This window comes from Pyrus communis, chromosome 15, assembly GCF_041283825.1.
Source record: "Pyrus communis isolate YQ-2024b chromosome 15, ASM4128382v1, whole genome shotgun sequence".
NCBI lineage: Eukaryota > Viridiplantae > Streptophyta > Magnoliopsida > Rosales > Rosaceae > Pyrus > Pyrus communis.
The window spans coordinates 4,918,308-4,930,491 of record NC_142579.1 but is presented as its reverse complement, the minus strand read 5'-3'; the positions used below and the strand labels follow the sequence as shown (position 1 = coordinate 4,930,491).

Genomic DNA, 12,184 nt, shown 5'->3' with positions numbered 1-12,184 from the left:
ATTTGGGTAGACACAATTTTGGTGACTGCGTTTTGATACAAAATCACAACTGTCATTGTTTTAGTTTTCCAGTATCGGTCAAGGGGGTTCTCAGTTAGCAATTACGTCCAATTTGTAACTTCCATTAATTGAATAAACAGTTTAGGGGATTAGATATCATTTTACCTAATCGGTTGAATACTCATTGACATATGATCTGATGCAAAGCAACACTTGGAAATTCTCTATCTGTATCTTCGATTAAAAGTTATAATTCTAACTTTCTTTCTTTTCTAATCGAATGTTTTAATTTGGTAAATTCATATTCTAGGTTCAATTCAATTGATATAAGTGACATAAGTTCAATGGTGGACTTAAATTGCTACCGGAGTCAATTACCACGACAAAATTGGTAACAACAAAATGACAATGATCAAGCATGATTCCCAGTCATAACAATGTGACCAAAATTGTGTTTTACCCTATTTAATTTAAGTCTTCTTGTTTGTCTGTCAACTTCTACATTCTGTTACCTATTGAATATCACACAATAACAACCTTGGCAAAAGAACAATTACAAACATTATCGTCAACAGAAAATCATACAACTCAAAGTGTTAAAAAAACAAGGCCTCAGTTCTGTTGGTAGAAGTGAACCGAGAAACTCGTACAAACTAAAACACCTAAGATGGTTCAGCTAATCAGCTAACTTGATCAGACATGTCCCAACAGAATGTACATGTGCATTCATTCAATACCACCGAACATGCCAACAATATATATCCGAACACGACAACAAGAACAAGAGGCTCAATAGACAGGTTGAAAACGCTTAATGAAACGACATTGGGCTAAATACAGAATAAGGATATTACTGATTACACATCAACTACAAAATCTACAAATGCAGTCAGTTTCATAACTTAAGAAGAGAACATCCGAACATCTACAGCCAACAATTACATTCTAAAGAAAAATCAACAACAGCAAAAGTAAAGACTGTAAAGAGTTACCTTCCGAGTTTTCGAAACTCAGCAGCTTCAAAAAACCAACCTAAAAATTTCTCTCTGCCAGTCCTAAAGCATTCCATTACAACGAGTCTTCTTCTGCTTATGCATACTTCTTGGGTCGTCCTCTCTTCTTCGGAACCGGATTAGTCCCCAATTGCCGGGTCCCATCCGAAACATCCACCACTCCACCTGAATTCGGCACCACGGGCACCGCCGGGGGCACTGACGCTGCAGTCACCGAAGTTTTACTCTGCGGGGTTGTAAAGACAGGTGGCATCCAATTGGGAAAGGCCGCAGTGGCTGCGGCGGTGGACTTACCCTTCGCCCCGCTCCCGCCAACAAATCCCATCGGAAAAAACCCCCAACAGCAGTAGTAAGCCTCCTGTCCCTGCACCATTGGCGGCAGATTCGGCACAACCACCGCCTCAAAACCTCTCTTACAATTCTGACACCTCAAACAGCAGCTCTCGTAAACCCTAGGGTACTCGTACAGCACGTAACAGTACGGGCAAGTCGTCCAGAAAGTCGACAATCTCGACCTCGGCTGCTGCTGGCTGTCGTTTCCCACCCCGGCGTCGGTTCGGGCCCGGTTGTCCCGCCGCACCGGCAATTTGTTCGAAATCGAAGAGCCGAGATCGATCCGGCTGAACGGCCCCAGCTCGTTGTCGTAAATCTGCTTCTTGGCCGGATCGGACAGAACCGCCCATGCATCGGCTACGAGCTTGAACGCGTGCTCGGCGTAGGCGTACTTGTTCTTGTCCGGGTGGAGGAGTAACGCCAGCCGTCGGTAAGATTTCTTGATGTGATCGAGGTCGTCGGATCGGCGATCGGACAGGAGAACGGCGTACCAGTCGGGGTGGTTGTTGATGCGTTTGTCGGCGGCTAACAGCACATCGACGACGGCCAAGATCTGATCTGAGCCCTCCAGCAGCGGCTCCGTCTCCTGAGCTAGAATTGCGAAGTCGCGGCAGCTGCTCAGATCCCGGCTGTGTAGAAGCTTCTCGGCGATTCCGAGCAATCGCTCGGCTTCTACCCTGTTTGGATCCATGGATTCCCTGGCTTCGGAATTCTGGGAAAGCAAATGCCAAATACCGAAATGGGGAAATTGGAAACGGAGGTGTTTCTACTTCCACTTGCAGAGTGTTATTGATTGGGTCTAGATTTTGCCTTCAATGGCAGGGAATTTTAGAGCTCGACCTGCTTTTTGTACGGGCTGTTTTCGTCATTTAATAAATAATAAAATATGGCATGATCGTCTCTCCCTTCGCTGACGCACTGTTTTCGAATCGGAATCGGGAGCATGGAAATGGTGGTGGCGTAAAACAAAGCGCGCACGGAAGCGTGAGAGTTGTCTAGTTCATGTGGTTTCACGGTATTTTTTCTACTTCATACGCTTCTATTTATTCTCACATTGTGATTATAAAAATTCAAAAATAAATAAATCATGCAAATTTATATTTTGAAGAATAATGTTAGAGAGATTAAATTTTTAAATCAAATTTTATAAACCAAATGATGTAGATGTTGATGCTGATGATTAGATTATTACTTAAGCATTAATTAACATGTATATTTCTTATTGGTGACACATCATCTGGTTTGCAAATTTGGTATAACAATTTGGTCTTCTTATCATTACCCTATTTTGAAATACCATGACCCAGTATCATTCCTCTATTTAATACTACTTTCTTTGGATCAAGAAATTGGGGACGTAACAACACCGCACTTCTTAAGGAACATAGTTTAGAACTAGTTTAAATCAACTCTCATCTAGGTTAGGCTTAAAAGGATGTAGCTTGATCATGCTTACAATGGATGACTTGGGGAACATGAATTTTCCTGAGTCGGAGTAAGACCGATCGGAATAAAGTGCATACTAACTCTAGTCATGGGCTACCTAGTTTCGATTGGGCTGGGCCGTACAAAAACGGTGAGATACAAAATCTATTTCGATTGACTAGTTTCTTATAATTTTGGATAATCTTATAGTCTAGGGTTTGACTTAAGACTCAAGTAATCACAATCCTACAAAAAAATAAATATTTATTACTAGATATCTGCTAGGATTCTTCCAGATTTATGGGGATTCACTATCCTAAAAGGTCTCTCTCAACTAGTATAAATATACCCTCAAATGTATCAACATGGTAACACATATTTTGCTTTCATATTCGCTCTATTGCCTACTTCTTAAGTTTTAAAACCTTTACCCTAACTTAATCGTTGAAGAACCTTTGGATGGTAACTCACCAGTGCCTAATGAATTCACGGTTTCTTTCTATTTCTTACACGAAGCATTTCTGATTTGGTCAAAGACGGTCTTTCGACTCTAGAGCAGCCCATGGCGATTTTAACCAAAGTTAAGCAAGTTGTTGACAACCTTCAGAAGACCTCCAAAGCAAGTCAGGCAGAAAGTCGCACCGACTTCATCGACATAGAGAGATAGACGATGGCCTTGGATAATGCTTTCGGAACTAACCCGTAGATCTAAATTTCAATCTCGGAATTCAGGTTCTGAGTACATCAACTCTAGAAGGACACCCGCTTGAAACTTCTTCTCCAGTCTTAACGAAAAATCATGCTCTTGATTAGTGCCCAGAGCAGCATAAAGATCAAATTGTCACTCACACGACTAAGGACAGGGTTCGTATTCAACAGTACCTCGGACCTTCAAGCACTACAATAGCTTATCTTGTAGAGCACAGACACCCTAACTTTGATGAACTGGAGTCCTCTAAGGACCACGAGCTCGCAGACCTCTAAATCGCAATAACGTTAGGGACGCTCTGAGAGATGCTCAAAACCAAGTCTCTAGCAGGGTTTTTGCAAAGGTCAAAAGTCATATTTCCTCCGCCATAAAGGCCATTCTTCCTCCGAAAAAATTTTACTTTGCCCTAATTCAAGAGTTATCCCGGAAATTCTGATATGGACAATCACATCATGCATTATCGGATCGCTATGTATAGCAACATTGTGTGGATATGCAAGATTTTTCCTTCCATTATTGAAGAATGCTACGAGGCTGTGTTTAGCATGAAGCCCCAATCTAAACACGAAAGTGTAAGAAACTAGCTTGAATGATTTTGAGCAAATTTAGCTGAAGTAGAAAGGCCCGGTGAGAACTTGTTGTCATGGCTTTCGAGCGAGGACTTTATGTCTACTCTCACTTGTGCCAGAAGCTTAAGAAGAAGTACAACTATGCAACGCTCGAGGAGTTTGACGATGAGACGAGCAGGGACGTTGAGGCTCACAATAAGGATCCAGTTTGACCAGGACAAGAAGTCTGAACGGCACAAAAATATGCGGGATACTCTGCCACCTCTTCCTCTCTGTCAGAATGACAAGAGAAGACGGAAATATAAGCCAACTTTGTCCAAACCTAAGCAATATACTACTTTGGAAACTTTAATTAACAATAGCCTTCATACCATCAAGGATAAGCTTAACCTAAAAAGCCAAAACCTTTTCTTAATTACTTGGCGAATAGGAGTCCAAATGGTTATTTCTCCTTTCACTAAAGCACCTGACATACTAGTCGTATGCTCCAGGATCACATTGAAAGGCTGATTGACCAGGGTTACTGTTAGAACAAAATTTGCTCAGATCCGCAGATGGAGACGAGATCCATTCGGATTTGCTTATGATCTCAGAAAATGAGAGAATATGGTTGATTAGGGTAAGGGTATGGTTGAAAACATATTAGATTGCCTACTTATCTTTAAGAGAGAGAATCAAACTATATGTGTAGTTTTGAGAAAGAATAGTGTGATGTGTAATACATCGTGAACCATCCTCGACGAATAGCCTATGGCATGCGGTAATGAGATGAGTTTTCCATGGGCGTGTTTACATGTAGATGGTGGCATGGATTTAAGATGAGTTCATGTTAGGTATAGAGAGAACATATGCGCAGTAGTCTTTTAGAGGAGATGATGAATCTAGAGAAAGTCCCTTCAGTTATGATTGATTGATTAATTGATCTCCCTCGATAAATGACCAAGCTAAGGTATTTATATAGATCTTTAGAGTCCTTGTAAGGAGAGTTATCTCAATGAAATTCGGAGCCTGTCTATGAGAGATTCTAGGATAAAATATCAAATTCTCCTAGGATTACAATTACATTGCCTATTCTCCAAGATATCCTACTTTGACTTAAAGTAGGGTTTCCTTACTTGAGAGATAAGAAATGCATATTGCGGAATGGTTGTCTGACTATGCCTTTGACTAATCAGCCCATTGGAATAGCTTACTTTGATTTTGACTAGAAAACCTGACTAGTCCAACTGTTTGAACTGCATGGGCTATGGGCATTATGGTTTTTCTTGCCACCCAAGATGCTATGTGTCATCGGCCCATAAAAACATGGTCCCACAATTGTGGGCGATATAATCTCCCTTCACTTGGTTAACAATTAGGGTTGAGTTGTAGTAGATTAAATATTCTTTCACTTGAAATTCCGCTTAAGGTTGAGTCGCAATGGATTGAAAGTTCTGTAGCATAGTCCTAGTGGATTCCAGCCATTAACCATTGTACCACATGGTTTACAAAATATGATTTAAGAAGATAGTCCATTTAGCATCACCTAACATTTAATACTTTTAGTGAATATTGAATGCTATTAGGATTCTATAAAATATGTAATCTAGGTTTTGTTTTTTGCCAAAATGAATGGCACTATGCCACGTATAAATAGTAAACCAAACTAAGAGGTAGTTCTCTAAAACGATTAGGTTTTGACGGTAAAAAGATACGGTTTCAATTTTTCACATTCTTCTCCTTTACAAGGTGGCTTTGCAAGACCAGGTTCTGCGAATATGAGCTTGACAAGTCACACTATAAATCAATGACATATTGCAAAAATCCATCAGAAAGTTCTTAGGACAAATTTATGATTCAAATCTTCAACACAAAAACACAGCCCAATATCTAATACCAAGAGCTTGAGGCAGTTGAGTTCGACGTGATCCGAGAGCTGTCTTCAAAATTGAGACTAACGAGCTGCCTAGGCCTCCCAAGCAGCCGCCTAATCCCTTTGTAGATGTTTCTTCTTATTTTAGCTTAATCGTAATGACTGGTCATCGTCAAGGCTGATTTTTAAAACACTGGTCGTAAATACTATATACATCAACATATATATTTCACTAAGGATTTATGAATGTATGGAACATGAAATTTCTCCGAACTATTTTCATGGATTATAGTTAGATAGAATAAGTTTTATTTATTTTTGTATATACTTTTATCACATAAACAATGTATTTTATCAGCCTGTGACATAGGTATCATATGCAACGAAGGCCTACTGACGCTCCGGTTAGAAGAGGCGACTACGGGACAGAAGTCTAGGGCTGAATGGGTAAAGGAAGACCTAGGAAGACTTTGGAAGAGACTCTAAGAAAAGACTTAGAGTACTTGGATCTAACGGAAGACATGATACAAAACCAAGCATAATGGTGTTCTAGGATTCATATAGCCGACACCAAGCACAATGGTGTTCTAGGATTCATATAGCCGACCCAACTTAATGGGAAAAAGCTTTGTTATTGTTGTTGTTGTGACATAGGTATCATGTAGAATGACATAAACTTTCTTAATTATTATCCATGGAAGTGGCTATATTTCATATTTAAATATGCAAGTTAAAAATATGAGCATAGATGCATAAATCAAGAAATTTAATTTAAAATTTTAATAAAATATAAAAATAGGAAAAATGTGCTAAATCCAATAACAGTTCAAATTTTTGAACCTGATCAAAGTCGCCCATTTGAAATCACACCAAGAAGTTGGGAGTTTTAGGTACTTAATGTTGTAGGCCTATTTGATTGAACGATCTAGGGTTAAGAGAGAGGGGGGGCCGGCCATAATTAGAGAGAAGAGAGAGTGATTTAGTTGTGAGGTGTGTTTGATTCACCCCATTGTGCCTTTATTTATAGTAATAGGATAGGTAAAACCTTACCCTTTAGGATTACAACATTTAATAAGTAATCTACTCCTAAGAGGAATATAAGATACATTACCAGATTCCCTAGGATTTACACAATCACTCATATTCTAAATACGACTACAACACTCCCCCTTGAGTGTGTAAATACTCAACAAACCATCACATCAGATCTTCAACAGATAATGTTGAATAGTTGATGAAGTCATCGGCATAATGGGTGATCGCGAGTCTCAAATTTAAGGAAGTATGCATTTGTAGTAAAACTCACAAAACCTCGCTATGGTAAAACCCAAGGCATGGGGAAAACCCATAGACTAAGGAGAAAAGTGAGAAGTATGCATAATGTCTAAAATAAACGTCAAACAGGATGAAAGTAATGAACTTAACGGAGTATGATTATCCCAAGATGGGTGTCTTGTTAAAACCTTGTTAGGTAGCAAAAACCTAGTGGGAAAAATGCTCCTAATCGTAGGAAAAAGAATACATTAAGATCATGTGAGTATGCTTCTAGATATTCTCCTTAAGTTAGACATAACTTCTGAATAAGAGAACTACAAGTGATTCAACTTAGATAATTTACACATACCGATTCCTTGGACGAGCTTCTGAAATGTAGACTTAGGCAATGACTTGGTGAAGAGATTGGCTAGGTTGTCTTAGGAGCAAATTTGCTTGACTTCAATGTTATGATGTTGCTGCTGGTGTGAGTAAAAGAACTTTGGCGCTATGTGTCTGGTGTTGTCTCCCTTGATGTATCGTTTCTTTAATTGCTCAATACATGCTATATTGTCTTCAAAGATCGTCATAGGACCACTAGTGCTTTGAATATGTTCCATGACTTCTCTTTGCCAAAAGCACTTACACGATGCTTCATGCAGGGTGAGAATCTCAGCATGGTTCGACAAAGTCACAACTAGTGTTTGCTTAGTAAACTTCCAAGATATAGCGGTGCCTCCAACGATAAAGACATAACCCGTTTGAGAATGTGCCCTATGCAAGTTAGACAGATATCCAGCATCTGCATAACCAACAAGGCAAGAATCAATCCGAGTACCATAAGAGGTGGAAACACTCGAAAATTCGCGGTTATAAAACAAGTGCAAATCCGTAGTACCCTTGAGGTAGCAGAAAATGTCTTTAACACCATTCCAGTGCCTGTGTGTGGGCGCATTGCTATATCTTGCCAAAAGATTAACAACAAATGAGATGTTGGGTCTAGTGCATTGAGTCAAGTACAATTAAGACCCAATTACACTTACGTAAGGAACTTCAGGTTCCAAAATCTCTTACTCATCCTTCTTCGGACAGAAGGGATCTCGTTTAGCATCTAGAGTCCGAACGACCATAGGTTTACTCGAAGGCTTCGCTTTATCCTCATTAAAACGATGCAACACCTTTTGGGTGTAGTTTGATTGATGTACTAAGATTTCATTCGAACAATTCTCGATCTCCAAGCCGAGACAGTATTGAGTTTTCCCAAAATCCTTCATCTCAAATTTTGATTTCAAGTGTACTGCAATTTCCTCAAGCTTTGTGAGAGTTCCAATAAGGTTCATGTTATCGACATAAACTGCAACGATTGCAAATCTAGAATCTGACTTCTTTATGAATACGCATGGGCATAATTCATTGTTCACATAACACTGACTTGTTAAATATTCACTCAGATGGTTATACCACATCCACCTAGATTGTTTTAATTCATAGAGTGACCTCCTCAACCTAATTGAGAAAGTATTCCGTGGTCTAGAACTATTTGATCCAGTCAATGGAAGTCCTTTTGGAACTTTCATGTAAATTTCCATATCTAGATCCCTATAGAGATACGCGGTTACCACATCCATAAGCTGCATATTTAGTTTTTCAGAAACTACCAAACTAATTAGGTAGCAGAACGTTATAACGTCCATTATGGGGAATACGTCTCCTCGTAATCAATCCCAGGGCACTGAGAGAAGCATTGCGCTATGAGGCGTGCTTTGTATCGCACTATTTCATTTTTCTCATTACGCTTCTTCACGAAAACCCATTTGAAGCCAACGGGCTTTACGCGTAGTGGTGTAGGAATGATAAGTCCAAACACTTTACGTTTTGCGAGAGAATCGAGTTTGACCTGGATTACTTGTTTCCAGTTTGACCAATCGGTTCTACGTAAGCATTCATCGATAAAACGTGGTTCAATGTCATCACTAATCATGATGTCAATAGCTACTGAGTACGCGAAGGTAGCGTCGATAATCACCTCATTCCTACTCCAAACCTCATCCAATACTATGTAGTGGACCGAAATCTTGCAATTCTTGGGACGCCGGCATGTTTCATCTGAAGCATCATTATAATCTAGAATAACCTCATGCGTTAGAATAAATGATTAAGCAATGGTCGAATTCAAACTAGCGTCACTAGTTGGTGGTATTTTCCTCTTCCAGGGTTGTGGATCCATTGAACCAAGGGGTCTGCCACGCTTCAGAGTCAAAGTAAGTGATTGGCTAGCCACCAATGTACCTTACCGCGTGGAGGGTGCGGCATCCCCACCTTCGAAGATGGTCCAACCTTCCCAGGCGAGTTGTTGACGTATACGAAGTACATCTATCCTTACAAGTGTGTTTGAAGCGGGTATATGTGATCTTGTTATCTTTGCTAGATCATTCAAAGCATTCGGCATGCTTTAAGCAATGCTCTGAAGATCTATAATTCGACGTACCTCAATTTCAGACTAGGCAATGCAAGGATCTAAATGAGACATAGTGGGAGCATACGATGACTATTCACAGCATTCTATGGGAATGTTAGCATGCTTTTCTCCCCCAAATGACGGGAAGACTGTCTCATCAAAGTGACAATCCGCAAAACATGCGATAAAGAGATCTCCTATCAAGGGTTGTAAATAGCTAACAATTGATGGCGAATCATAACCGACATAGATTACCATTTTTCTCTGACGACCCATTTTGGTTCGTAATGGCGGTACTTTTTGCACATAAATGGCGCACCCAAACACCCGTAACTGTGAGACGTCAGACTTGTATCCAGTAAGTAATTGTAACGGTGAATGTGGTTGGGTAGCGGTAGGGCTCAGGCAGACCAACATAACAGCGTGCAATATTCCATAGCCCTAGGCAGATACTGGCAGTTTGGTTCTCATAACCAAAGTTTGAGTTATCAATTGAAGGCACTTTATGAAAGCTTATGCCAGGCCGTTTTAGGTGTGAACATGGGGTACATGATGTTCCACATTAATCCCTAATAACATGCAATAATCATCAAAAGTCTGTGACGTAAACTCTCCAGCGTTATCCAATCGAATCGACTTAATCAGATAATTAGGGTGGTGAGCCCTTAGCTTAATGATTTGAGCTAAGAGTTTAGCAAATGCAACGTTGTGTATAGACAACAGGAAAACATGTGACCATCATGTCGATGCATCAACCAACACCATAAAGTATTTAAATGGTCTGCAGGTTGGTTGGATAGGTCCACAAATGTCCCCTTGAATCCTCTAAAGAAATTTAGGGGGGTCATGAATAATCTTTGTATATGAGGATTGAGTATTCAACTTCCCTAAAGAACACACTTTGCATGACAGAACTCTAACATAGGGATGTAACTTATACCCGTGTGAAGATTTGAGGATATGGCGCATCATGTCACGTCCGGGATGTCCCAAATGATCATGCCAAAGCAACAAAGTGTCCTAGAACTCAGGCATAGGGTCGGCCATACTGTGGGCATCTATGCCGCGAATGGTTGTCATGTACTACCCACTCGGCAAACGTTCCAACTTCTTGTGAATACGCTTCTGGCCATATTCATACGAAGTGATATAAAGAAATCTAGAACCATTATCTTCAATGGTTTCAATATGATATTAATTATCTCGAATATCTCTAAAACTCAGCAACGTTTTTCCGGAATGTGGAGAATAAAGTGCCTCCTTAATGGTTAAGATAGTACCGTTGGACAACATGATACGTGCCTTTCTGTATCCTTCAATCAGGTTAGATGGGGCTAAGAGAGTTGTCAAATGAACTTTCTTGGGTATTAAGTTAGTAAAATAACGTCGTTCGCGCAAGAAGGTGTGCATGGTTGCACTATCTGCCAGACAACTAACTTCCCCACTAGACATACATGTAAATAAATTGATTGAATTGGTCACATGCATAAATATAAGTTCGTCCGTTCAATTAAGCAATTCGAGAAAATAATATCCATTCAAATAAGAATCCATAATTCAAAACAAACCAAAACCAAACAAATTATTCCAAATACTTAGAAAAATTGTTCAAACTTAAACCATAAACTTAGAAAAATAGGGGGAAGGGTCGGCCACTCGTAGTGGGTTCGGCCACTAAGGGTAAACACCCTAAATACATGTCTAATTTATTCATCCATAAGAGATGATGCCTCCTGAAAATCCGATATCTCCATTGATGTAGTTGCATCTTTTGGATGTTCCACGTGTGCAAATTTAGCCTCGCTACATGAATGATACTTAGCAATAGCCTTAGGGGAAGCTCGGCATATGCATGACCAGTGATCCCTTGATCGACAATGATAGCACATGTCCAATTTAGTATAAGCGGGCCGAACGGGAGCTTTGCCCTTATTCTTGAAGTTTGGGGCCTTAGGGGCAAGTGATGGACATTGCTGGGTCACATTTCTTCCTTTGGTGCGACACTTTGTTGACCTTGGAGTGATGAACATTGCTGGGTCACATTTCTTCCTTTGGTGCGACACTTTGTTGACCTTGGTCCCATGGTGGGGCTTGTTGTCCATTGCCACGACCATGATGATTCTTTCATCGTTTATGGCTACTAGAATTGGTCGCATACGCTTCAGGCACGGCGTTCAAGCTAGTGGGTCGAGATTGATGATTCTTCATCAAAAGTTAGTTCTGCTTTTCAGCGCGATTGATGATTCTTCATCAAAAGCCAGTGGGTCAAGATTAATGATTCTTCATCAAATCCGAAAACTTGGTGAATTTCTATGCCTTATATTGTTGCTGCAGGACAATATTGGTGGCATGGAAGGTCGAATAGGTCTTCTCCAAGAAATCTGATTTGGTTAGTTCCATCTTTGCAGAATTTCAACAATGAAAAAAATTCTACAAACTTCAGAGTTGTATTCATTCATGCACTTAAAGTCCTGGAAGCAAAGATGCTGCCAGTCGTGTCTTGCTTTAGGCAAGTATATGTCATTCTGGTGATCGAAACAGTAAGCCAGAGCAAGCCAAATGGTGTGTGGG

At 40.1% G+C, this 12,184-nt stretch overlaps 1 protein-coding gene across 1 annotated transcript; it reads right to left on the bottom strand.

Annotated features, from left to right (window-relative positions):
• Nucleotides 1-835: 835 nt before the first annotated feature.
• On the bottom strand, nucleotides 836-2,393 carry LOC137739128 (uncharacterized). Its single transcript, XM_068478629.2, has one exon. The coding sequence runs from the start codon at nucleotides 2,035-2,037 to the stop codon at nucleotides 1,090-1,092; it is 948 nt and encodes a 315-aa protein (XP_068334730.1). The 5' UTR covers nucleotides 2,038-2,393; the 3' UTR covers nucleotides 836-1,089.
• Nucleotides 2,394-12,184: the final 9,791 nt, after the last annotated feature.